Source organism: Varroa destructor, unplaced genomic scaffold (genome assembly GCF_002443255.2).
Source record: "Varroa destructor unplaced genomic scaffold, Vdes_3.0 BEIS01000001.1, whole genome shotgun sequence".
In the NCBI taxonomy this organism is placed as follows: domain Eukaryota; kingdom Metazoa; phylum Arthropoda; class Arachnida; order Mesostigmata; family Varroidae; genus Varroa; species Varroa destructor.
Window position 1 is genome coordinate 49,628,220 of NW_019211454.1, and position 27,518 is coordinate 49,655,737.

Consider the following 27,518-nt stretch of genomic DNA (forward strand, 5'->3'; position numbering starts at 1 on the left):
CTCGTTTTCTACCGTAACTTTCTGCCACCCTCTCCACCGCCCTGGGTTTTCCAAAACTACAAGGACTACCACGGATAGACAAAGCACGTGCTGCTGGTGGTGCCGATTTGACCCCCCTCAGGATTGGATATCTAGATTGTTTAGAAGTAGATATGTTGACATGGACGGTACTATCCTAAATAAGCTCCACGCGATACTTGTATTAAAAAAAAAAAAACAAAAAAAAGCTGTATTTTCATGTTTTTCAACTTTATATTCTGCTGAATATATGTAATGGTAATTACAGCAACGGTGTTTCCTTCAGGTCGATGATTATTGATATTTTTTTTATTATTATTATTATTATTATCGTCCTTTCATCGGTGAAAATCGTTCGAAATCAAAATCAAAAACAAAAAAGATTTTAATAACTACTTGACGCATGTAAACATTTTTTTACTCTATGCTAATGATTAGTTTACTCGAAAAACGATAACAAGGTTTATCTTGAAATTATTCTTATGTATGTTTATCATGTATCGCAGGACAGCCTAAGAGGGCAAGCTTCAGATTCAAAGCGTACTAGAAATCTACTAATACTAGATAAACTGATGCGTATGAACCAAGTTACTGTTCTACGTAATCCATATATGTGCCTAAACTCCTACTCGTGCTGCTTCGTAATACTATCAATATTACGCCTGTGACTGAGTGAAAGTTTTGCATATTATCACATTTATTAGATCTCTTTCCAGCAGTGGGCCAGCATTTTATTATCATGAAATCATTGGCCCACTTCGTACCGGTGCCTTCTTTTTTGCTATTTGTTTGCTCATCTTTCGCAAACAGTAGAAAGCGGAGGACGCGGAAAAACTCTGGCCATGGCTGGCTAGCACAGCACACAACAATAAAGATGATACCTGTTGTCAGCTACATCTGTACGCGATCAATAGGCGAACGGGTAGATAATGCCAAACCCTCAGGGCGTTGCCTGGAGGAGGGTGACGGCTGTCGTACGACAGATGACGTTTGAACGACGGAGTGAGGGAAGGTAACTTCAGTCATGATGTCACCGTGAGAAGTTTGATAATCGCTGACTACGCTGGGGCAATAGGGACGGAATATATTGTAGAATCAAGATATCTTGTGCTTGCATAACTTCTATTAGAGGGCTAACAAGAACGATACCTGGGGGCCGACCCGTACAAAATGAAAGAAAGCCACGACTGGCCAGTAACAGCAAAATCACTACGAGTAACAACGAAGCGAGAGAGATAAACACACAGATGAATCTACTCTCTATCGCATGAATATTGATAAACGTTCTCGGGGCAGCGGGTGGACTAGGACATACGGCTAGTGCTGGAAATAGTCTAAATAATCCGGCTTAGTTGTACTCTTGATGTTGGTACCGGTGGCGGTAGTGGTCGTTTCGCGGTAGAAATGAACTCAATCAGACAAAGCTCTGTAGCTATCGGCATAACTGTTACTATATCAGCATTGAGTCTCGCTGTCTTTTCCTGTCCCACACCCACCATTACATATGGTCATTTATGCGCTCCGGTTTCTGTTTCTGTCGTCTTTCAAAATACAGTTCTCGTACCATAACTGAAGCACTCTAAGCGTCAAAGAGCTTAGCCAAGCCCCTTACCACAGGAAGCGCGAATACCTACTATTCACAATTTCCAGCGCAATCCCTAAGGCCAACTGACTTTTCCGCCCTTGATCGTACTCTATCCACGGGGAGAAAGTCGCCCCGCCAATCCCCCCAGTTGCCAAGTGCTGTCTTCGTGGAAGAACGAAGTGTGTCTGCAGAAACAGCAGCGGTTGTTGCTGTTGCAGCCACTATCGCGTGTTTAACACACCTGACAAGTGCACTATGAGCCTTTTCGGGTAGAAGAGAAAAAAAACGATGAGGATAGATGGATATGGAGAATGGATAAGTGGGGCCGATCTGCACCCGGCCGCACGGCAAGAAAGCGGGTGAAATAACCACGCATCCATCCAAAACAACAACGCAGCGATCGCAATTGCTTGCAACTCCTTCGAGAAAAAGGAACTCGGCACGGGGGACGACGACGACGACGGCTGGTTATGTACCTAGAAACGAACACAGTGTTATCAATGATATAGAAGCGATAAAGTATTTTACAACAATACAACTAACCTCAATTTCCGTATTGGCAATTGTAGTTACGGCCGTTGCAATGAAGGGCCAAAAATAATGATTCCTCTATTCCTCATTCACGACATATCGCTTAAACAACAAATTTTTCTGTCTTTATAGGTTGATGGGCTGCGATTCGTTATAATAGGTAGTGATACTATTTGTATTCCATGTTACGTTCGCTAGTATACAGGTTTCGTTGTTGGGTTCCTTTAGAACATCATAAAGTAGAAATTGTTTTACAGCACGTGGCATGCGCAGACGTGCGTATTTCAATAACTATATCGTAATTGCACGCTTAATGCATACAGAGTGGTGTCACTATTTTACATAGACAATTGCCACCTAAATGCAGTGCGTACATGCATAGAGTGCGTCTATAACACTTACATACCATACATACCCATTGAATTGGCTTGCTTTAACCTAAATATCCAAATAGCTATGGCCAGTGAGCAGACAGATTATACATCCGGTGATTCAGACACAGCAGGAACACGAAGTCTTGAACCGGGTAGATTCCTGCGTAGGTGTCACCCCACCTATCATTCACTAGACGAGATACTACAGCTCTTTTTTCCATTCTCGTCAATGCTTATATATGCTATATGTATTTCGTATGAAGTGTTGTTGATACCGTCGATTGGCTAACATCAGAATCCTGCCTTTTCCTGGAGACACTTCGCACAAACCTATACGTTCTAAATCCTTCGCGTAACGAAGACAGCGTCATCGTACGTTACCGCTTATCGCTAGTAATCTCGTTTGCAAGTAGTTCGATCTACTGTTGAGTTGCTTTATTCAAACGGCACGAACGCTAACGAAGTGTAAAATGAATCATAGGCAAGTTATGTGAAACAGAAAGGAGCCAGTAACACACAAACAGAGAAGGATGAACGGGGCAGGCAAACCATGAATATTTTAGCAACTAAAGTCGCTAGAGGACTCGTTCCATCCAAAGCTGTCTATAGCTACCGGCTACCGATGAGCACGGATACAGGATGAGGCAGCGCAAGTACGGCTGGGAAATAGTCGGAGGTGGGTGTAAGAGATCGGAGGCCTTTGGAAAAATGACAGGGGCTGCACCACTGACGCGGACGAAACAGTGAAGCCTCCTCGTGACAACGACGACGAGCAACCGACCGATGGGATAAACGGGCAACGGCGTCCGAGGTGGGACGCGGGTCATTGGTTGATCGAATTCTTATCATCATGCGTGCCAAAGAAGCGAGGGATGACGGTGAAGCCGCTAAAAGGAGACTGATGCGTTTGTGAGACTCAGGAAACATGCTGGCTACGGCGGTACTTAGCAGAGGCGAAGGGGAAACTCTGCTGCTACAGCAGCTAAAGACAATGTCCGTTGCTGAGATGCGTTAGCGTGCGATGACACCATTATCTTCGTTGCGACGTTCGTGTTCGAAAACATGGGCCTGCGTGCTGGCGCCGAGTGTAGTCAATACGAAGTAGGCAAAAGTCTATCGACGATCAAACATCATTAACCTGCGATACATTGTCGACGAGCACGTTTAGCTGCTGGCTTTGTGCCCCGCCACGATCGGGCTTTTCGGTAACGGACGACGCCAGGCACTTCATGTAAATAAGACAATGAGTAATTGTTTATTAGAACACGCGTAAAACTTCTATTGTCAGTCAAAGGGCTAATGAATACCACTGGTCGGAATCTGTTACACAATCTTTATATAGCTCGCTGGTACTTAAACTGGTACAGGGGAAGCTGCGAACAATGTGGTAGCTGAAACAAAAAAACATTTTTGAACGCCGTTCTAGGCCATCAAAATAACGTTCCAATAGATCGCTCTGAGCAACCCTGCTCCTGTTTCCAACTCGCAATCTTCGTATTTCGGATATTCGAGGACGGCATTTATATCCGAATGGTTTTGGGTGTGATTGACCTTAGCTGACTGGCTAGTAACATTTAGCAACTGTGATCTCTTTAAGCTCATTTTTTATGACTGAGGCATAAAATCGACACTTTTTTAATTGAAATGTACTACGGTTTTTTGGTGAAATAAAAAAAGCTTAACAATATGTTCAGGCGTGCGATGAAAGTATTGATATACCGCCGTTATTTTCAATTGTCCTGCACCCTGTTTTAGGCACACCAATTACATTGCGCTCATTAACTCACAGAAAGAGACATATTTCTACGTCAAATTGTTCGTGTAGTAGGACTTTGTCGTAAGCTATTGAGATTTCGATGCCATCATAGATTTGATATCTTAAAATAAACATTGTCCGTAAAGGACAAGTTGCAGGCACGCGAACTTCAACCACGAGTGTGAACGCTATTTTGTTATGTGTTATTTCAAGATCATTTCTTGAGTTAAACTAATATCAGAGAAATGTTCGCGTCGTCAGTCTTTTCTAGTTCCTCAACTGTTAATGAATACGTGTAGTGAAATGCTTCAACATGCTACATCATCAACACCTCAGAGCTTCCTGATGGTCTATATGAAAGAATACATCTCTCCCTAATAATAAACTGCATCTTTACTTAATTTTACCTTTGCTTATTTTAAAACACTTGTTATAGTTTTCACAGGAAATAATGTCCAACTGAATTTTACCCATACAATGATATTATAGCTTCATTTATGTTGAACAGAGCAACCCGATCATTGTTGTGACACGATGATTGTTTACTCGTCGGTTCCTTAACATAGCCGCTTGGTTACGAGATCAATGGCATCGCCTGGGTCTCTCTGGAGTGGTTCCCCAGTTCTCGACCGTGCAAGACATCGTTGGGTCGATGCGTTTTTAAACAATGGGTCGCTGATTCTATTTAGTATAAGGCTAGCGCTGTTCCCGTTCGGTCCCACCGGGCGTTGTTTCTATATAACCTAGGTGGCATTTGCGTGGCAGCTTTCTTTTGTATAGAAACATTTTGAGTAATCAACAAGGTAGGTAGCCACGGGAGTCCAGATATATTCGGGAAAAGACGAAAATAAAGAAGATTCATTTAAAAGTAATGGTTTTCGTGAACAAGCTGTTTTATCTTTCCAGTCAAAGAATCATAAGCTGTAAAAAGAATCTATACAAAGTAGGACTGAAATGCTAACACAATGCATGCTACATTCTAAACAGCGTCGTTTTTCTTTAGGCGAATAAAACATCCTCATTTTTGGTATTTGCCGCATTAGGACACTCATAATATTATCCTCCCTCGTTATTGGCTTTAGGACTACGGCCTAAGCCGTGATAACAATAAATTGAATTAGCTGTACGATATGCCTACAGTCTATATGGTATGTGCATGTAAGGCGCCTCTGATAAACCAATGACTGACAAATATCCCAATTTTACCCCTCTCCAATGCTGCAACTTTCCGCAGTTGCCGTAGACAGAAATGTGTTAGTGCCGATTAGACATTCTAGCTATCGAATAATTTATTCCTTAGATTTCAGTTGTTTCGACAGAGTTCCTCTGTCTCTGAAGTTACGCTCAAAAGAGGCGAGCTCGCTACACCGGCTGGTTCTATGGTCTAGCTGTTTTAATATTTTTTATCTGTCTTCGTTTACACACATACGCAAATATAGGCATTTCAGTGTGCAAAGTTTCGTTCACATTATGTCCGGCAACGCTCCACTCACTCCTCTCCAGAGCACGAAGAAACACCGTTTTACAAACAATTGAGAGCGGCGTACGTTTCGCGGACGGAGAGGTATCGGGCAGCGGGCCGTACTGCAGCCTTTCGCGCAGCTCTGCGTTCGTAGAGTGCGTGCAAATCAGCCGTAGCTGTAGCGTTACTAGTCGTCGTGCGAGCAGAAGTAGAAAAGACGGACTGAGGGTCGAAATTGTAGCTAGGCGGGAGGATAGCTAGGCAGTCAGACGGATACGAGAAACGATAAAAAAAGACAGGGTACTGAACACCGAGTGAGTGTTCAAGTGAGGACGAAGTGGCGACGCCAGCAGTGCGAGTGCTACGAATTTGCATAGGCGTCGCCCAGTTGTCTTCTCTCCATCCCCTGCTGGCTTTGTTCGTCGAGTCTTCGTAGTTGCCAGCCACGACCACCACCGTAACTCGGGACTCCGACGTTGAACGAGATCGCCGGAACACGACCCAGTGTGCAATGCCGGAGTAGAGGATCAGAAAGCGCGATGCTTTATCATGAATATCACTCGGGAGTAGCAGTAGCAAGGGTGGTATGGCACTGACGATGGCGGGTTTAAGAGGAAGAAAAGGAACGAGACGCCTCAGCTGATCGGACACACAGAGAGGTTGTGAGAAAGAAGAAGAGAGAAAAAAGGTTAGTGGAACTAAGGCAAACATTTAGCGGCTACAAGCGTCAGGCAACGGAACGGAACTGAGTGCCTATGATGATCCCACAAGAGATGAAACTTCTGACTTGGCCTTTAGTGGCCTTCCTTACTGTGGCTCTTTTATTTAGCGTTTAGGTTCTTGTATTCAGAATTTATCTTACAAACTGCTCTAAAGTTGACCTGTTGAAATTTGTCGAAGACTTTTTTGGGTACAGTTATGTCCTTGCAGAGGCGAACTGGAACACCCCCGCTCCACTTGACTCGACAGCATGCTACCAAAAGGCCAGCGAAACGAAAATGTTACTGCACTGGCAAATGACAAAAGAAAAACAATTGCATCCTACCGAAGTCCGGTATTGCTCCAAGACATAGCTGTCGTTGCTTTGCCTACCAACCAGCTTATCTGTTATAACCCATTACAAGTTTGATGGCGTGTAGCGACCATATAAGGGCCCAAAATGCCGTCTTCAGCCAACGATATTTACTGGATTATTCTGTTAGTAAAAGCCGTAGCAGTCATCTGTGTCGATGTAGACGCTCTCGTAAGGTCCTTCTTCGTTGTGAGAAGGCAATCAAATCGACGGGATTTGAGCAGACGGCAAGCACTTGGTAAGAACGTGATCTCGGCTGGGGAAGACCTGAAACGATTGGTCGGCATGGGGCCACTCTTCGGTGAAGTGCCCCCGTCAGATAAATAGCTTTGACCAAGCCAAAGATGAAGAGGAGTGTTGTTTTTCGAAGATCAGATGACCAAAGATCGTTTGCTCCGAAAGTTATTACTGATACATATAGACACTAGGCTTCATCGGCAGTTTAGTCCTAACACTGGCAATAGTGCTACTATAACGTGCATAGGAAACGTGAGTTAACGAATCCTGCCTAGTGTATAAAATACTTTTAACTCAGCAGCGATACCAAAAACTGAGCGCTGAAGGGAATTCAACAAATCAGATAGAATTTTCGAAAATCGACTCAAGTTTATGTAACGGCATCGAAATGTCTTTCAACTACATATACCATCTCTCTACACCTTTTCTGTACACGTAAGAAGATGTCTGTTGGTATCTTTTTGCCGGATGGCTGTGTACGCACGCTAAGAACTTAAAAACTCGTAAAAAACCCATACTCGACTTTATGCGGTTCAGACATGAATTCTTAATATCGTTAACGCCTTACAGGGAAGCTTCGTATCAAACAACAGTTCGCGTTTTGAAGCGGAGAGGCCCACAAATTTTGCAGGGCGCAACAATACAATTGACCCAGGAAAGCATCCATTCCATCGTCAAAGAAAGCCCGTGAGAGATTTCACACACGAAAAGCAGGCAGTGCGAAACCTACCCAAGTCCAGTTAGTATGTCGTGTGCGAGCTTTTTAGAAGTACTATATCTGTTTTGGTGGTAATCATTGAGATTAAATTTTAAACAATGAGCTTTATCCAGGCACGTATTATATACTGTTTTCTTCTGAGGATTTCTTGTATGGTAAGCACAAGCACAAGATCTATTTTGCGCAACTGCGGAGAAATCTGACGTCTGCAGTCAAAAAGGCTGCTACTTCTATGCCGTCCCTGATCAGAACGTACGGTATTTAGGTCAACATATATCTACTAATACGATCAGTGAATTAAAAATCATCTATTTTTTTACTATTGACGCACAGGTGAGTCATCCGTTTCAAGACCGCAGCTTGTATAATACAATCGAACACTGACTGCTCAACGCACTGACTGCAATCTCGAATACAAACCACTTTCAAATACAATTATATTGATATCATGATAAAAACCCCTGCAGCTTCATAACAAAACGTACAAGAGCCTGTAGAATGTGGGCGGCACGAGCATGCGCGTTTACGAGTTGTGCATACGAATATTGCCAATGCGCGAACGTTAGCGATGCACAGATTGATTAAGAAAAGCTAGAATGGCTTTTTGCTAATGGGAAGCAAAAAGTTTCCACTTTGAATGTCCTATGAGCTCGGCACACATTAAATATAGATGATCTCCTCCAAGTGCCTTCTATGGCCGGGTAGTTTTTTAGCTTTTCTCTAATTGCCCAATGATTGTCAGGCTGAATGAAGAAGGCAAGCGTTTTAGCGTGGTCGCAACAATCCTATGGCTATCTGTTGTCTCAGAAAGCGTAGACGAGACAAAGATTGGAGAAATAGTATGCCTGTTTTGGAAGCAGCCTATTCGCGTGACGTCTTCCGAAGAAAGGTCCGTTCGCCTTAACTGGCCAAGGTTAGGTAATACGTTTCTAAGTATTCTTGAAGCTCACTTTCAGGTTTCCACCATACGACAGCGTGAAGCTCTTCTAAAACCAAGGTTATCAAGAACTGGATAATACGAATATGATTGTGTAGCTGAGTTATTTCGGTTCATTTTTGCTTTATGTCAGTAACATAGAGATTAACCGATTAATATAAGCACTCAGTAAATGCGGTACATTAAAGCTGAACGCACTGTTAGTGTTGTGTCTGTTCCTAGTAAAACTGGGCTTTTATTTTCACAGTTTGCGTTAAAATTGCTGGCGTCGAAGTCCCTGACAGGCAGGCTGGTCAAGCCGTTGCCCGTTGCATTCCTTAAGCCAGCTTCTTGAAAAAAAAAGGTAATACACCCATATTTTCGCTGTGTTATTCGAAACATGCAATTTCTAATAATAAATAACAACACGCAACCCTTTAGCGCCCATGTTGAGTAAGAAGAATTATAGTAACATTGGGGTTCTTCAAAGGTCGCAAACCCAAAACACATCTGACATGATAGTGGTAGTGTCAATACGGTCTGTTTTTAGAGACTTCACGATTAAATTTTTCATACTTGAAGCAATTTAGTAGAGTGGTAGAGGTTTAGTTAGGAGATAAAGATAAAACGTTTTAGCAATAGGAACAATCGTTTTCCGCAGAAGTTGCCGCGTATACACAAAATGTAAGTGGTACGCGTAAATCTCATCTGTACCTAAACTTCTCGGTGAAGTGTCAATACCAACAGCAATGCTAACATGAACGAACCACCGGTGAGATTTTGGTCATAAAGAAGTGGCCACATTAATTACCAGTTTATCCATTATGGATATATTAACAATTATTATATTAATAAATAAGTTAATTGCCTGACAAAATACAAAATGAAATAATCGAAGGCCTGCAAGGATCCCTAAAAAATGTAACCACACCGGCGTGTGGGACTGGGTTCCTATTCACAGGATCAATCTGTGATTGCAATAAACCATTGTCATGACTTATGTTAACTATCAACATGTGGTACAGGGCGCGCCACAGGTGCATTACTCATGACACGATAATGTAATCAATTTTAAATAAGCATTTTAAAAAAACGTATGCGTTCTCACTTACATTAACACTGCTCTTCAACACGACCGTTCAGGGCAGCTAAAGGTCTTACCACATGGTGCACGACAGGTCATTGTAGGAGGGCGTAGACGACAGTTTGTCAATGCCTTATTCACGGTATGCTGCTGCCATAGCATAGCTGCGTCGCAGTCGCCTTAGTCGAAAAGAGTTAATCTACACCGTTGACAGACAACTGACAACGACTGGGCGCACAATAGCTCCCGCTTGCTTCAAGGTGGTAGCTTGTGAATCTTTAACACAGGTCACAGCACTCCCGACGCGCTTTGGTGGAGTCCGCAAACTCCCACGCAGTCTATCCGCTGCCTCCTTTTAGGAGATGTTGATGGACGTTAAGCACTTCGGTTACGACGAGAAGCTCGCTCTGCCAAAGCCGTCCTCTAACTTCAGTGCTCGTTTCTTTGGCCTGTCCCGGCCTTCCGAATCATGGCGATTATCTATATCTCCTTCGCTTCGATCTGACTCGATAGGGTCATCAGAGGGCTATAGAGGCCTATCTATAGAGGGCCCCTATATCTAGAGCCCTATATCGATACAGAAAAATAGCAGTTCCGCAACGACATTTTAAAATGCGTTCCACATCGAATCGACATCAGCCATTGCAACTAAAAACTTTAAAGTACTACTTACACAAAAAGTGAATTTGGCACACACTGAATAAGGCAAACCCTGATCATTGCTCGCACGTTAATTTGATTAACTATGTGAGTTTTATGACAATATTTTACGTATAAGTGTGTCTGTGTGGATTTCCACTACTCTACGTAGCTAACTGTCTCGTCTATCCGATAAAAAGTAAGAAGCTGAGAGAAGCTTCAGTTGATGGAACGGCCGGATAGTAAAGAGGCTGATGGTAGATTTCAAGCAGTTATTATAGTAATAGTGGTAGCTGTAGTTGTGGTAGTAGCTATATGTGTGTCTATGTGGCCGGCCAAGATAGAAACAACTGAGATGATCAGAGAAAGCGTAGCGTACACCACGCGTTCGATAAATATTTGAAGAGGAGAACGCTGCTGCTGCTGCCGCCGCCTGTGAATGGCTCCCTCGCTCGGTGGTTCTTCGCTCGTTCCCCAATATTTTCACCAACTCGAGCGAGCCCTCTCGACCGCTTTAACTGGGCGGCTGGCTGCTACCCGCAGTCTGTAAGCACCCCTGATCCTTGTCAGCCTATGGGCCTGGGTGCTTCGTGGCTGAAGTGCCGTGCATTGCATCGTAGTGAGGCTCCGAGGCTTTGCGCTTGCTCCATGCGGTGGACCTGCCAGCAGCAGCAGCAGCAGCGGTAGCAGTAGTCTTGGAGGTTGCTGGCTGGCGGGCCAGGATAGAACCGACCATTTCTACCGTTGCCACCGATACCCTCTCCTCTTCTGCTTTGCCCCGCTACCAGCACTACCTATTCTACAAGATTGATGAAAACACTCATTCGCTCGTTCGCGTTGGCGGACGCTGCTGCTGCTGCTGCTGGCGACGTTAGAGCTTCTGCTATTGTGGCGGGTACCGTAATCCATCCGCTGGGGCGCGGACCAATGCAAACCAGCAAATCGCCTTCATTCGACAACCTCACGCCCTCGCTGATCATTCCGCATTCGCCCGGAAGGCCATGCCTTCAAAATGCTTGAACGAATGAATCGTAAGGGAGTGAGTTTGTTTGTATGTGCATTCGATGCCTTTTCTCTCGACTACCGAATTGTTATTAATGTTACGAATGTTTTTGCTGTTGTCCTTGTTGTTGACGTCGTCGGCATTATTTTTTTGCTATTTACTATTCGCTGTCGGCGATACTGAAAACTTACCCTGCCCGATGCATAACATAGTACCAGCAAAGCCGAACAGGGTCTATATATTTAAAATACTTTTACCCAAACCTCTATTATGATGGTATATCTAAACGTAGAGGCGCTTACCGGCGGACAAATTTTTTTCCTAATCTGAACCCAAGCTTGTTATAAACATGTATACGAAATATGGATAAACCGACATGCAAACATTCATCTGGGTTTTCGAGAGAATTTACGTTAGAGGCTGTTCTATGTTTGTGTAGCAATAGTGTGCCCAAACATAAACTGTCGACAATATAGCATCATGCAAACGCGACGTTATTTCTACAACATAAGCAAAGCATGATACTGGCTTGCGATAATCAGTTATTGTTCTATTGTATTATTATGTGAATCAACCCATCGCTATCGGCTCACTATTAGTACCGAATCTCTATTTTACCAGGTTACTTACATTGCTCACCCGCGGGGAAGTGTATAACACTCTAGCCCAAACAACTACAATGCGAAAAACGTGACAGAAGAAAGTTATCAAGATGAAAACGCTACGGGAAAACACTGGATTCTAGATGAAGATCAATTAAGATTATCGGCTAAGCCTCTTTTCCGTTCTCTAATCTTCGCCTACTCCCTTTAGGTAAAATCAACTGATCGGAAGCTTACCGCTTTTCGACTATTGCATTAAGTATCTTCTAGTTTCTCTTTGTTTCTATCATCATTGTTTCTGATTTAAGCAGCGGCTCAAGTACCGTCGTCGCGACAAGGCGGCTAGATAACGAAGACCTCGGTTTTGTTGTCCTTGTACGAAAGAAAAAGGGGGTTCGAAACACCACCCTTTCGGCCTTTCAACATGTACTGAATGCGCGATTGGCTTAATACCGTAAACTCTGACCGCACCGCTCTAAGCCCTCTTTGGTTGCATGTTAGGCTGAGTCATCTAGTAGATTTAAAGAAAAAGTACTCTTTAAGGCACACATATGTCTACTAGACGTCAGGAAGACTTTAGGAGACAGCGGCGGAGAAAAAGGACAACCGAAAAAGAGCTAATGTGGCCTTTAATGTGCTCACGCGAACATCCTCAGCCATTTTAAGACGATTATTGTCATTTTGTATTTGCCATTTGTATTTCGCTTTGATCTGTTCCGGATCTTGATCAGAATTTGGTCCGCTGTCCTTTATTACTGTTTGTTCCCGCTCTAACACGACCAAAATGTCAACGATACAAAGCGGAAGGAAGCTTGATCAGAAAGAAGCGTATATATCTGGTCTCTGAGTGGATTGTATTTCTGTAGAAAATCCACGTGGTCACGCTGCTTCGGGGTCTATCGAGATTTTTTTCGCTGTAGTAGGATCGACGTCTGGCAAATTATCCGCACCTCAGTAGAGCAGCAAAATCTAAACCATACATATCATCAACAAAAGAGAACGCTCCAGATAGTGCCTGCCGTCACCGAGCCTTTACAGGCCGATTAATCAACAGATTCGACTAATGGGAAGACGCGGTGCAATGTTGGCCAGAGTGTTCAGTCAGTTTTGACGATACATACAAAGAAAACTGAGAGCGTGTGAAAGGGGTTTCGATATGTGAAATTTCATTAGCCGTTATGGCCTGAGTCCTTGTCCGAATAAAGGAGCCATCTTGATGAGAGCGTTCAGCTAGTACAATGAACAGTAGTTGCCCACATATTTAAACCAGGCTTTGTGTGATGCCCATAAAACGTCAATCATACAAGTCAGCTCCAGACCTCGAATCGAGGATCTGCTTTTCGTTTTGACGACCCTATCGATCGGCGATCGAGTACGAGCTCTATTAGAGCTGAGTTGCCACGCCTTAAACGCGTATCGTGCCCGCAGTAAGCAAAACCCTACTATTTCTCATTCAGCGGCTAAATATTTAACTGTACAATTCTTGCTGGTGGCGGGGGTAGTTGTAGTTACAGGCAGCATTACGTTGCACTCTAATCGCGGCTGTCATTTCGATCATTGCAACTGCAAAAATCAGGCGCACCAATAAAATGTGAGTTCTCGATGTGCACTAGTCTGCTAGCTACTTTTGCCTGTGGTATTTTTAGCAATATCACCACTAACTGGGTTAATTTAGCAACAGGCCCTAGATACAATAGTCATTGGGCGAGGGCAATTTAGGTCAAACCGAATATCGGTGCACGTACATTCTTTACTCAAGCAAGGCTTCCTATGAGAACTCCCATTCAAGATCAATGGGAGACAAAGGAACATATAATAAGGGTTCCTTCTTTCGTATAACGAATACTACTAACAAGCTAACAAAGCAATCGTCTAGAAAAATCCTCGTATAGAATTCGTATACTTTATCATCACGCTGTTGATTACACAACTCGTACAATATCCTACCGGATAGAGTGGAACAACCTCAAGCGCCCGTTGCCAGCGGCCGTTGCTCTTCGTCGAATTCTCTGCCAATTTCTCCGAAAAAGAAAAATCAAACGCATTAATACTAGCTGTACGTATTTACTTCAATGGACGGCCCAGAACTGCTCAGCAGATGAGACCCAACAACATTAGCGCTGTTCGGTTGGGCTGTTATTCATCGCATTAGTACACACCTTCCCTTCAACCTGACCCCGCGCTTGTTCTCTCCCAGGTCTTATAATGTGCTGGAGTCTTTTCCCCGCTTTCTACCGTCATCGGCTGGTGGCTCATTACCGTATCGCTATTTTGTTCCATATCTTACTTAATATATTCCTGGAGGAGCTCAGACCGCGGGACCGAATTAGGGGGTGCATATGAAACCGTGGCTTGCTACCGCCATTCGCTGCCACCCAACTCTCTTCTCTGACTCCGGTCGAGCTGGGAGCAGTGGCCGGTTCTTACTAACGCATGGTCCGCTGTGTCCCGCGTTGAAGACACACAGCCTGACAGACAGCGTCAAGAGGCTGTGGGCTTGGTGAGGCTGCAAGGGGAGCTAGCCTTTGCTGCATATTCTTGTCCGTATACAACAATAGGTACACACTTAGCTTGTCTTGTCTCTTGTCTTGTCGGGACGGAGAACGAATTCGCGCGCCCACTTTCGCCCGCCTGCCCGCCACCTACCGAGTCGTTGGGAAGGGTACACGACGCAGGGACGGACGATGTTCACGTAGTGAACATATGTCCGTGTATGGTTTGTGTTGCTTATATCTCTTTTATATATACATGTACGTATGAGTACATGGCTGTATGTACGCATGGTACAAATACACTAGTCATGTCTGCACGCCAAGTATTATGCTGCGCGGTGCTGAGAGCGCTTGTCAGACAACACATAGGTAGACAACGTAGAGCTATGCAAAGCGGAAGAGTAACCGCAGCAGCTGTGGCGACGCCGCGTGCATTAAGTCCCATTGAGCGCGGTACGTCGCCTTCCCCTCTGCGCTCTCCTTTGGGCCACCTCAACACGTCGTAGTAACTGCTACTGCAGCCAGCGGACTGGTACCCTATGGCTACCGTGGGCAATACTAGGTATGTTTAGCGTTATTCAGTGGTGCTACACGCTGAAGCACCCCTGGCGGCGGGGGCCAAACGGCCGTTACTACGAAGAATCGTTAGATGTTAGTGGACTGTGTGAGGTAGAAGCACAGCATTGCCGGAGGAGATTATATGTCTCTGAAGTGGACTGCTTTACTAGACTATATTAGTAGATGACCAGCATTGAGCTTGATATGAGACAGGCTAATACAGGAAAATTAGCATGGCAGAGGCGGAAGATGGCCAACTACCGCGGATTTTGTGTTGCTGAAGCGGACGGTAGCCGAGGATTTGGCAAGGTAAAGGTTGATAGGCGAGTGAGCCATTGAAAATGGCAGAATAAGAGAGGAAAAACATATGGCCGGTAGACAGGACTATGTTGTTCCAACCAGTTTTCCCTTTCGATCTAACAGCGAAATAGGCCTCCAGTTCAGAAAACAATGACCACGCCAACAGCGACGACGATGCTGTATCTGAGGTGAAGGCCGGGGTAATGGGGTGAAGAAGCCAGGCGCGGATCATGACACAAGAATTCCTATACGACGCGCTTCATTTTAACCGGACGTTCCTATGCGATAAGTTGCTGACTTGCGGCTGCGCAGCGTGTTGTATAATCACTACGGGCTGCGGAAACAGCAAGGTTATCTATAAAGTGGCAACTGCCCTAAAAATGTTTCCGTGTTAGAAAAATACCAACTAGCTCTAATATACAAGGAGTATTTCACAGCTTAACGTCTGTAAATAGGCTCAATTTTAGTTTAAGGTTCTATAGAGATTACTGTACAGAGAGCTTATCTTTATTTGTCAATGTGCAATTCATGCCATCCATAGGGTAGTTTAGTGTCTACGCAAGGGCTTGTCCTCATTCTTACGTCATTTACGTCTGTCGTTTTCATCGACAGCATGACGGCTTTGTGAAGTCGAGACATCAGGGCGGAACCATTATACTCGTATGTTGCACAGGTACGGCACAGTACCGTATCAGACGCCTCTGCCTAATAGCGGTGGCGTTGTCGCTAAGCTAAATGGGCCGTGACCTGCAAGCCCGGTGAGCTTCGCTCAGCCTCGAACGGAGTCGTGAACCCAGGACCATTCGTGGCCTTCAGGGCTCATCGTCTTCACAGCGGTCAAAGGGTCATGAGCACAAACAACTAAATGGTAATGGTAGTCCTCTCGCAATGGTCGCGCGCTCATACTCCATCCCTGGTGCCCTTAATCTGTCTAAGCCGCTGCTGAGCAGAGCCGAACAATCGATTAGGTGACAAAGAAGTACAACTCCAATGGCTTTCGCATATGAAGATATACTATTATTATGTCGTATCAGGCAATCTTCTAATCCGTGCAGAAAGCTATGTCACTTATACATTGAAGATCTCTTATTGCAAGTACTACACAGGCCAGTGGAATCGAAATAAGGCCTTGTAATGAAAAGCTTCAAAAATGTGGTCTTCTTTTTTGTCTATTCACGGAAGCAAAGCGAGTTTTGCTAAAAAAAATCTTTATGATCCTCTTAGATCCTGGGGAATATCAGCTGGATCCGTGGTTTTCACAATTTTCTAAAACCTGATACTGACGAAGTAGAAAAAAAGCTATAACGGGATTATATTGTTAAAGTGCAGGGATTTCTAGTTGCACTATGGTAGAGCAAATTTACCAAAAAATAGTTAATGTGCTACTTAACCGCTGTACTAAAATTATCCAGAAGACCTTGAGAACTCGCATTTGTGGAGCCAACTCATAGTTGGCTCGCTTCGGCTATATTTGGAAAATCACTAAGCGACTAGCTTCTGTGATTTTCAGCTGGATGGATGATTTGACCTTAGTAAGCGTCTGCCGATTATAACACAGGAGCTTTTCTTCATATAAAGTCTTGAATTTGTGTATATGGCAAACATTTCGATCATACAGTATTAACGAGTTTAACGCGCGCACATTTAAACCCAGAAATTTCAATATCAGATGCATTGCACACGTGAGTTACTCATAATTACATCTAAAAGTCTAAAAAAAAAAATGAGAAATTAAGTTATAATTAATCTTAATTCACAGACTAGGGATTGCTGAATTTCAATTAATTGCAATAAAAAAATGTCGAACTTCACAGTTTCTGCCACAACTTGAACATAATGGGCATTTTTCGGTGTTTTTTTTTAACAGATTGGAAAATTTTAACTTTAATCAAACTTGTACTTTAAAAAACAACATGTTGCCTCCAATGTACTATTCGACAGAAGTATAAAGTCGAATATTAACAGAACAGACGAATCGTACACACGATATAATGGACCCTGATCGTGAGGAAAATGAAAATCCAGAACTATTTTCTAGATGAATCGCAAATACGTGCAGGTGTCAAAATTTGTGGGTCAGTAATTTTCTCCAGTGCCAACTCTGGCTTCCTTGGGCCAAACGAAATGGGTCGAAGCATTATGTGATAAAGCCACAGATACACAGATATGCGTTGACCTCGTGTTCGCACCAGACCGGTGTTTTCCAATCATGCACGCTTTGAAACACATTGGGGAGGAATAACCCATCAAATTAATTCCATCATTCTTCAGACTTTCTATTTTTCGATAACAATGCATCAGGTTTAAATGCACAATAACATAAGAATCACTAAAATTCAATGGGCCAACAATGACCTTGCCAATTGTTGCACTGTTTATAGCAAGCCAGTTAACTGTCTGCCTTACTTCCGAATTCAATATCTCGTGACCTTTAGCTCTTTATATGATGAGCTTCTCGACGTATCGTGTGGGCCCGTGATTTCTTGCCAAGGATTTGGCGTTCTAACGCTGAATATGGTGTGCAGACGCATACATGGTATTGTACAACAAAATGTGGGCGATGGCTGTGACACCAGTGGACTGGTATCTCATCTGCCGCAGAAATCAGAAGCTCTCAATTATAATAGTTCCCGCACAAATTCCCAATTATGTCCTCGAACTAATGTCAAACTTATCTATGATTTCAACCATGGTTATGGCTAGGGAAAAGGGAGTAAATTTAGTGTACCAGCTTTTTGCTAGTAACGAAAATCTGCACAACCCGTTCAGGAAGTTTATTCCCCATAGGATGAAGACAATACCTGAGATATATAAGCTTTTCTGACAATTACCATTCCTAAAAAGCGGTCTTAGATAATTCTCATCGAAGCTCAGAATAGAGTGGAGTGTGTTGTTTTCGAAAATGCCATTCTGTTATAAGCATAGCAGGCCGTCTTCTGAACAGTGCTTCTAACTACAGGGTCCCTCTCACATACCTCGGACCGTTTTGGCAGCTAAGAATACATTGTTTCGGTACACTCCATATTCGTTTTCCGAAACTTTATTTTAATGCACAGTTTGACGATCCGAATCAGACGCCTCGCAGAGCAAAGGAGGACCTTTCTTGCCGTAACGGCAAGAAAGAACAATTATTATCAGTATGCCCGTGTAACGCTGGGCCTGTGACCGAAAAAAGCCAAAGGTCGCTGGATTAAGCCTCGCCAACGGAACACATAACATACTAGCCAACAAGTGTAATTAAATTAAGAGATAACAATGCCATTTGACTATCAGCCAGGAATAGGAAATAGAATAAGTGCATTAAGCTACCTTCTTGAGAAGCTAACATCAGCGAAATTCTAATGATACGAGGGCAGCCGCCTAGAATATTCACAGGTACACAGCTCTACGCGTATGCACATTCGTAAACAAATACATATGCGAGTGTTCTCGTCCACAGGAATCACAGTTCTCCTAGCCGTTCCCGTCTCCTGTAAACAATCCAAGCCTTTTGCTACCCTAGCTCATCTGCCAATGGCAGTCGCAGGGCGACTCGTGTTTGTCGTACGAAACCCGTCATAGAAAATCATTGTCCTATTGCCACTCTGTTCGGGGGCTTTGCCTCAATTCTACCGCCATTGGCCACTTTTATCCTTACCGTTTGTATTTCCCCGTTTACTTCACTAATTTGCTCTTTCTCCGCCCGGTCGAAGCTTTCCCGTCTGTTTGGCGAACGACAGCAAGAAGCGAGCGTCCAGCCGTGTTACACACCTCTTGAACTTCTACAACAAAGAAACGACCGGCGCCACGCTGTTGTGTCGTCTCCGGTGCTACCAATGAGAGGCGAAACGAGTGGTGAGTGGCGGGGTATGCCAGGGGTGTTTTCTTGCGTTTCATTCCTGTCCTATGTATTGCGGTTTGCTGGCGACCGTTGCCTGGCCGTTGATGTTGCCTCGAGTCTCTGGGCGGTTTTGGTGCTGCTCCTGGTAACACTGGTAGGTAACACCGTCGTTGTTACTGCTGTTACTTTGAAACACTTCACAGTGAAGGGACAAACAGGCATCTTAGTCTTTTCGTTTTATAAGAACAGCAACAGTCGAAAACGACCACGGCAGCGAAATGACAATACGTGTTGGAATGGTGGCGAAACGCGACAGGACCTAAAACAAGTCTCGTATGGCTTTGGCGACGATTGAGACGAAGTTGCAGTGGTATAGAGTAGCAAGTGTCGACGCAAGCGCCGCCGCGTTTCCACTACAGATTAAGCGGGTAAACGAAAAACGCAGGGTCGAAAAAATTGACGTGTTTTTACATAGAATAAAAAAATAATTGCTACGTAGAAGTCGTGTATCATCAGGACAACCTGCAACATATATGTGCGTAAAGAAAAGGCAACGAAAGGGTACCGCAATTGTGTTCAATCAATTCAAAGAAAACTATTCATCTTAATTAAAATGAGAAAATATAAGCGAAAATAAGATAAAAACGAGCAACAAACAAGAAAGAGACGCGTCAAATGAAAAACAAGGATGAAGATGTAAGTATAAGCAGTAGAATTCCGCTTTAATATTGTAGCTTCTGCAAACTAAAACGACAACAGTAAACATAGCAAATGTATAAAAAGAAGTAATCTTGAAACTGCTGCACTGCACAAAAGATACGTAGCAGGCAGTATAACGAGACATTACGTGCATGTGATGGGATCGTTGAGACAGGCCACGAAGTAAAAATCGAACTCTCATCAAGGACAACGTAACAATCCAATTTCCTGTCCGCTCCTATAGGCCATGAGGTACGGGAAGTAGACTATCTAGAAGGACGAACGAGAAGTAAGAGGCCGCGGCCCTGTTCGAACATTATCGCTAAAATAAGGCTAAGCGAGTGAATGAGAAAAGTAGGATGAGCGCTCGTGGAGCCGTGAGGTAACAGGTGGGACAGAGCCTGTTTAATCAAGTCACTAATTTGAACACAACCTTAAATCCCTTATCCCTTTTCGACGCGTACGTTTATATTTAACTAATAACAAAACGACGATGCGTACATGCAAACAGGGTTCTAATATGACGGTAGAGTTCGATTTTTAGTAAATAAGCCATTGGTATCTTACTTCTACTAACGTCTATGTTAGTTTATAGATTTCAGCACGAGGGAATCTGATACCTAACGTCGTATTGTATTTTATTTCTCACAGGAAGCCGGCTGCCAACGCTCATGAAGCCTTCGAACTTGGCAACATAAAGTCCACAATCAGGAACTTGCCAAACACCCAAATCGGGTCCAAAGTATTCGGGTAAGTTGATATTAACTCTTTCTCATAAACGAATACGTTTTACGAGAAATACGTTTTGGAGAAAGTCGTTGCTTATCTCATTCAACTCTAGATTTTTCGAATTGTTACTGTACCTAGTCCACTAGCCAATATCGCTTTAATAACGTCAATAGTATGGCACAAAGCCGACTAAATACTTTTTCATTGGCAGAAGATAGTTTGTTTAAAAGGAACAACACATTCTCCCGTTTCCTAATTATTGCCGATCTCTTGCACAGCTCGTTGCCAGGATAGTCTCTTCATGGGGCCGCTTATGGTCTCCGTGTGCCGGGCCGACATGTACGTACGTCTAAGCTAAAGCTTAAGTAGACAACCGTTCCTATGCTTTGGCGGAAATTCTTCGTTCGCTTCCTCCCCTGGATACACTTGCCGATGAGTGAGGCCATCAGACATTTTGCTCTAAGGGTGGCCGCACCTCCGTCTATGCCCTGTGGTAAACCTTGGCGGGTAAGCAGTCGTCTCTTTTTATTTGCTGCTGCTAGTACGACTGCTTAGAGCCGGCTCCGCTCCTCCTTTCACAACGCTGTCTCCTGTCTTCTGCTTACTTACGCGAATATCTCTATCAACCAGACGCCGTGCACTCAAAGAGAATCCTCAATAAGGCTGCATTCCAATCTCTTGGACCAAGGCCAAGCCGCGGTAGGATGGCAGGCGACAGGCCCAGGAATCCCAGAACTTTGTCGCCTGTGAAGTTGTACAGCATTCTCTGTGCCGCTGACTGCGCTGACGATGCTGTCGATGCTACCGCCGTAGTGACGACGAGTCGGTTGAGAGAAGGGACCATTTAAGGCTATTGTACACCCCCTCGATTAATCCTGCCAATCCTCGGGAACAATAATAGTGTTCATGATGTACCCCCTATTCAGTATTGCCGCCGTAGACAGTCAATCACATACGAGAGACCACAAACAAACGAGCATTAGCAACAACGATAACGAGGAGAAACAGCAAGGAGAAAGTATTTGGACGAACACAATTAAATCACAACGAGAAAACGCAGAAATATTTGGTGCCGACTTTTGTCAATGCGGAAACTTGCCCCGACGCAAGAAGCTGACTCGAACTTGATACTGCAGTGGATTCGACAACCAGCACCATAAGACAATAATTAAACTTTTTATTTACTATGAAATTAAGCAAAGACCACGTCTGTACACGCACATGTTGCCCCTCTTAGCAAGCATCGTTCGTGAAGCATTTTTAATCAAATATCAGTCATGGTACTCTAGTGACTGGCTCAAGAGAACGAGGTAGACAATAAATTACTTACTGAAAAACTGTATATATATAGCTTTGATATGCACTGAAGGTTTCACGACAGGCACACGTATAGGCTCCGGCAGTCGGGCTAAATCTACGCACAGAAATCATGAGGCATTCTGATCAACTCGCAAGAACGTGGGCTTTGACTATTTTCCGTAAATCGTACACCAAGCAGCTAAGGTGACTGAGACACAGCCAGGTCGGGAAAAGGCACAAAAGGAAGAGATACAAGCATGGTAAGATTGCACTGGTAAGACGAGATAATTACGCCCCTGTGTTACACGTGTCGCCAGGCAGCGCAGTGTCATGCGCATAACTTTCGAAATACTGCAAAGGAAAGTGCACTTGAAACGAGACCAATTTCGAATATAGCACGACTACAGGTTGGGATAATGCAATTGAGCGTCAAACGTAACTACACAGTGAACTATAATTGAGAACTTCAGTAACACGGAAAAGCTACTGAACCTTGGATGGGGACTTAACCTAACGTTTCATAATTGTAAGTCCGGTGCTCTATCCATCCCCCTAGACCCCTAAAACCCCTAAGCATTGTGCCGCGCGCACCCATTTTAACGATAAAGTACCTTCAAGCAGTTGCTGTGGTAAGTGCGTTCTTCTTTTACTGAAATCAGATAAGACTTGTTTCGTTTTTCTCAAAGTGCATCCTGCACTACAATTCCAGTATAAACGTAATTACAAGCGTGCGCAAAGAAGACCGTGAACGAGTTAGCTTGAGTTGTTATGCTATTTATATATGACCGAAATCCTCGACCCGAGCTCTTTAAGAGCCGAAAACAGAGTAGTTCGAAGTAAACATCGCTGATGAAACTGTTCCTTTGTAAACACATAGCATCTTAAGCAAAGCGAATTAGGCCAAGGCTGGTTGGTATCATAGAAAGCTTGCGCAACAGCCATGTTTCTTTCGTTCCATAGGTGTCATGAACCATATTGTAACCTCATTAAATAGCTACACTTTTATGTCTCATGGCGGAGCTAGTTAGCCGTTCATGTTGAATGTATTATAAGTTTCCTGGTGATAAACTTGTTATTTGTTATTACGTAATGATATTCGCCATAATTACCAAAATGTTGTCCGTCTAAATCGGAACAAATACTTTCAAACATGGAGCCATTTCAACGAAGGCAATTCGACGAAGTACTATTTGCGTTAATAGCTCATTGTAATTGCCATTCACCAGCGTATTTCAAATCCAAGACCAGATCCAAAGAACACGTCGACCTTGACCTATTGTTGGAAAGCTTATTACTATTGCGCGCTCGCTGCTGCAAATGGCAGACAGAATAAGACTGCAGTTATCATTGCTGGGCAGATTCGTTTAGCAAGCCACTGTAACGTGGGTCCTAACAAAAGCAACAACGAATGTACACGGTAGACCGGATCGCTGTCGTCCGTCGATATAGCAGTTGATCGCTCCAACGTCTCAGTCACCCGCTGCCCTATGCAACTTTCAGGCTTAGTGCCGGACGGAGTGGCACGCTCAGCCTGGGACTCGAGGAATGTTCGGTCCAAGTTAAAACGAGACTCTTTTCATAAATACTAAAATGATATTTTTCTTGTTTTTGTCTCGCTCTCTCTCACCGTACTCGCGGAGACTCGAGCACGAGAGACGCAATGCGTTTTTTTTTTTGTATGGCCGATGAATAGGACCACGGCCGGCCAAAGCAGGCCGGAGACACATGTCCTGCCATGGACAGCTAATGGACGACTCACAAAGGCAGCAGTACTCGCGAATGGAACGAGCTCCAGCTCACGCGAGCAGGAGACCCGGAAACCTTTTACATTAGGACTCCACTTCTGGAATACAACTGGATTGAACCGCTCGAGTTTTAATTTCTATCCGCTAGAATTTTTACTTACTTTTATGCTGTTTTTCTCCGGCAGCTAGACTGCTGACGACACATCGCTAACCGACTTAATATTAGAACTGAGCAGCAAATTGGGTTAGACTTTATTCACTTGGCAAGTTTGTTTACCAGGCATATGGTAAGAATCTAGCGTAACGCTATTGCGCCATTGTGAAACAAAATTTCCTACCACCCATACCATTCGCATGGCTATAGCTCTCGCTTCACGAAAAGCTGATATTTCTTTGTTGTAAGGCGAATTTATTTCAAGCAGCTGTAATTCACGTTGCGATCTACCACTTCAGGCTAATTAAGGAACATCGCTTCTTGCGATTACTCGTACGATGAGGTTCGTTTCAGTAGTTGCAGGGAGAGAGTATATTTGGCCTGATTTTATAAATATCTCTTTGTTCACTACAAATAATCTCACTCGCGATAATGACATTAATACGTAGTCTTGGTTGTGTCTTTTTTATCGACGCTGAATATCCTTGTATGACCGTTCATTGATATATGTAGGATGTGTGCGTATTCCCATCTGAGCGAAATGGCTGCAGCGAGAAAAACTAAACAAAGAGATACAGCGGCAAAATGATAGGCAGAAAGCGACTTGCGAGAGAGACCCGAAAAGTACAAATAGCGATCCTCAGGGAGCTTCCCAAAGGACGTCTTGCAACGATAACAGAATCGGCGGGACAGGATAAAAGTGGAACAGAAAAATCGAAAGAGAGAAATCAACCATCAGATGAAACAATAAAATAGCAAAGAATAGTCTCATGGAAGCTAGCCGAACAACTAAAACTCGAGCAGCGAAGCGCCAGTTGAGGCGCACGAAGGCCACTCGCCCCAGGCTTTCCCATTCTCCCTAAAACCCAGCTACGATGTACTGACTGCATCCTTCCTGTATCACCTTCCAAAATCTAGGGAAGACTGATGGAGTTTTAATGCGAGACGACAGCATGTAAAACGAACTTAGCTTGGAAGGGGAGGGAGAATCCGATGGGCGGGAACATACAATATTTCTATCGAGACCTCCAGCTTTGGCTAGGGAGTTCCATGGGGCTCGATTCGCCCGGTCCTTGCTGCGCCCTCCTATACCATTGTCGAAACGTATGAACGGAACAAAAGCCAGAACAGCAAAGAGTGAGCCGGGTATACTTCGCCTCTGCCAGGCGCATAGACACCGATACAAAGGGATAAATCAAGGCTGCCAACATCAATGCACTGGATAGAATGTAACACACTGATCTCAACACCCCGAGGTGTAACGATCCAGGCATAAGCGACACACGTACATAGTGAGAGCTGGTGACGCTGTGAAGTGAAACGGCGGCAGGGGGGTAAGAGTCGGCGTACCGAGCTTACAGCTGTCAGGAAATGTTTCGCGGAAGCAAACAAGTATAAATGTCCAACGCGAAAGATGGACAGAGAAAGATTGTCTCTAAATTACCCTTCCCATGTGTGTGCAAGAGACAGCGTCTCAAGCTTTACCCGAGTTTCCTCTATGTATACCAGTGGAGAGTTGCGATATCGAAGCTGTACACAGGTGTACATACGCTATTGAGCGTAACAATAAAACGCTAGATATTCGATTGCAAGAGGAGTTAAGTTCAAGGCCACCAGATAACTGAGCAAAGGATCAAGCTGTAAGGATTCTATGTTCGCGTCTGGATGCTCAATATTACCTAAATGGATAATAAATTATAGTATTTTCCAGCACTCTTCTGCATTTCCAGCATATCTATTAGCTAATAAATATCAATTCTGCAACATTTTTATTACTTTTTTTTTTCTCATTGTATCGTTAGTGCGTCTAATAGAAAAACATGAGGAAAGCTCGATAGTATTTCGAAATGCAAAATCGATTTGAATCTGGCATCTCTTTAAGGGTATTTAAGAATATTTCCCGTTATTAGCTGTACGTTTTTCAATTGGTAAGCATAAAACCGTTGTTTTTAATGTCACGTAAGAACTATTTGGCTGCCATTATCGAATTGGAGAAATATCTCTTACCTAAATGGACCTTAAAATGTATCAATCTCGACGATTGGGCAGCTAACAATATTTGTACTGACCCTTTAAATATTCCGCAGAATTTTGGAGCAGGAACCTATTTATGGGGTCCTTCTTCTTCTAAAGTATATTGCTAAGGTTAGGGTCGGTACTGTCATATAGTTGATAAGTCTCAATCCATGACCTATCAAAATTGCCGTCAGGGGCAAATTTTTGTAAAAACGTCAACAGCTTGTATTTTACATAATATTCATCCAAAACATTACGCTACTGCGCAAAAGTCGATCCGTACTTTAATTGTATAGTACAGTTAGTTAGACAATACTGGCCTTAATGGGAGCACTAGATATATGCATAATTAACAGATCACGAAAAATGGAGGCCTATGGGCTTTTGTATAGTCTTAGGCTTCAAAGAGACCTTAAGAGACCATCGGAGTGCCATATCTACAGCGGACCTCAGCAGATCATGTCTCGTGAATATCATTTAAACACCTCTTCCTGATGTGCTCGTTCATTAGGGAATACCCACCTCGTTAAAGTTCCAATAATAGAAGTACCACGAGGAAACACGCACGACTGATCGTTGTCTCTTGTTGGACTTGTTTGTTTCTAATAATCACCGTCTATATCAATGTTTACTCAATAGTAAGCATTATATAAGCTTCGAGAGGTAATGTATTCTACTTATAAAAATCCCTACTAAGAATGTATCTAAGAGTTCATGTATTCGCTTACTAGTTTTACTCACTCACTATTTGCTCTGCATACAAATAAAACCCAACAAAAAGACGAAATTACAACTTCATCCCCAAAGTTAATTGCTCCTTTAGGTACACTGAACAACAGCTGTCCAGTACCATTACCAATACAGGTTAAGTCAACATACAACAAAAATTATGACCTTTTTTCCAATTCGTGGATTATAGCTTCTTCAAATACGCGTGTTCTGTCAATAGCGAGATATTGAATTTTATCTGTACTTATCACTTGAATGGCTGCTTCTTTATATGCTCCGGAATATCATAAATTCCGTTCTCAATTTTTTTCTTTATTTTTTAGTCTATTTGCCTTATTAATTGCAGCAATCATAGCCGATCGTTTTATTATAGACATTTTTTTCTGAAAGGCCATTAGCACCTTAGAGCATATTCGATTCAAGCAACGAACAAGATGTGATCGAAGACGCTAAATGGATTTTAATTTTTCAGAGCTCCTAACAGACTTCCAGTTGCAAAGATACCATCTATCAGTTATATCACATGGTAGTAGTCTTTGCGTGCTCTGTTCCATTTAATCTCACGCTATTTTAACAATCTTCTGCTTGATTCCTGAACCTCAACGAACACCAACAATAGATAGCCATCTCTTAGCTACCTAATGCACACGCAGCTACCTAATGCACACGCGCCATCCTAATACGTAACACTGTGGACTTCAATAAGCTTGAATAGATTTCACGCTGTTTCAGACTTCGGCAGGCAAAAGCACGGCTTCTGTTTTAGTTTCTTTCAACTGTGTTCCCTCTGACCCATTGTTTTCGATCGAAGCTGTGTTTTTATCTTGCGTGCATCTGCGCCTTGCTAGTCTAGACTCACCTGGTGGCTTTTAGACTCTTTGGGGAACTGGCTGATTCTATGCAGCGCTGTGCATGCGCAGGCTGCAAATATACAGGTCAAAAAAGCGGCCACGTCGTTCCTTTCCGCTGGCATGCGGCAT

At 43.5% G+C, this 27,518-nt stretch overlaps 1 protein-coding gene across 4 annotated transcripts in view; it reads left to right on the forward strand.

The window, feature by feature from the left end:
• Window positions 1–27,518, forward strand: part of VGlut (Vesicular glutamate transporter) — a 139,204-nt gene that overhangs the window by 62,523 nt on the left and 49,163 nt on the right. For 2 of the 4 annotated variants that reach the window (XR_002675417.2, XM_022817108.2), the window contains exon 2: window positions 20,518–20,616. Coding sequence is in view for 2 of the 4 variants with exons in the window: in XM_022817108.2 (XP_022672843.1) it covers window positions 20,518–20,616 (99 nt within the window). In the remaining 2 variants the exon portion in view is untranslated. Of the gene's footprint in view, window positions 1–6,395; window positions 6,415–19,439; window positions 19,864–20,517; window positions 20,617–27,518 lie in introns of those variants that run through there. The other 2 variants (XM_086978030.1, XM_086978026.1) reach the window with 2 other exon arrangements.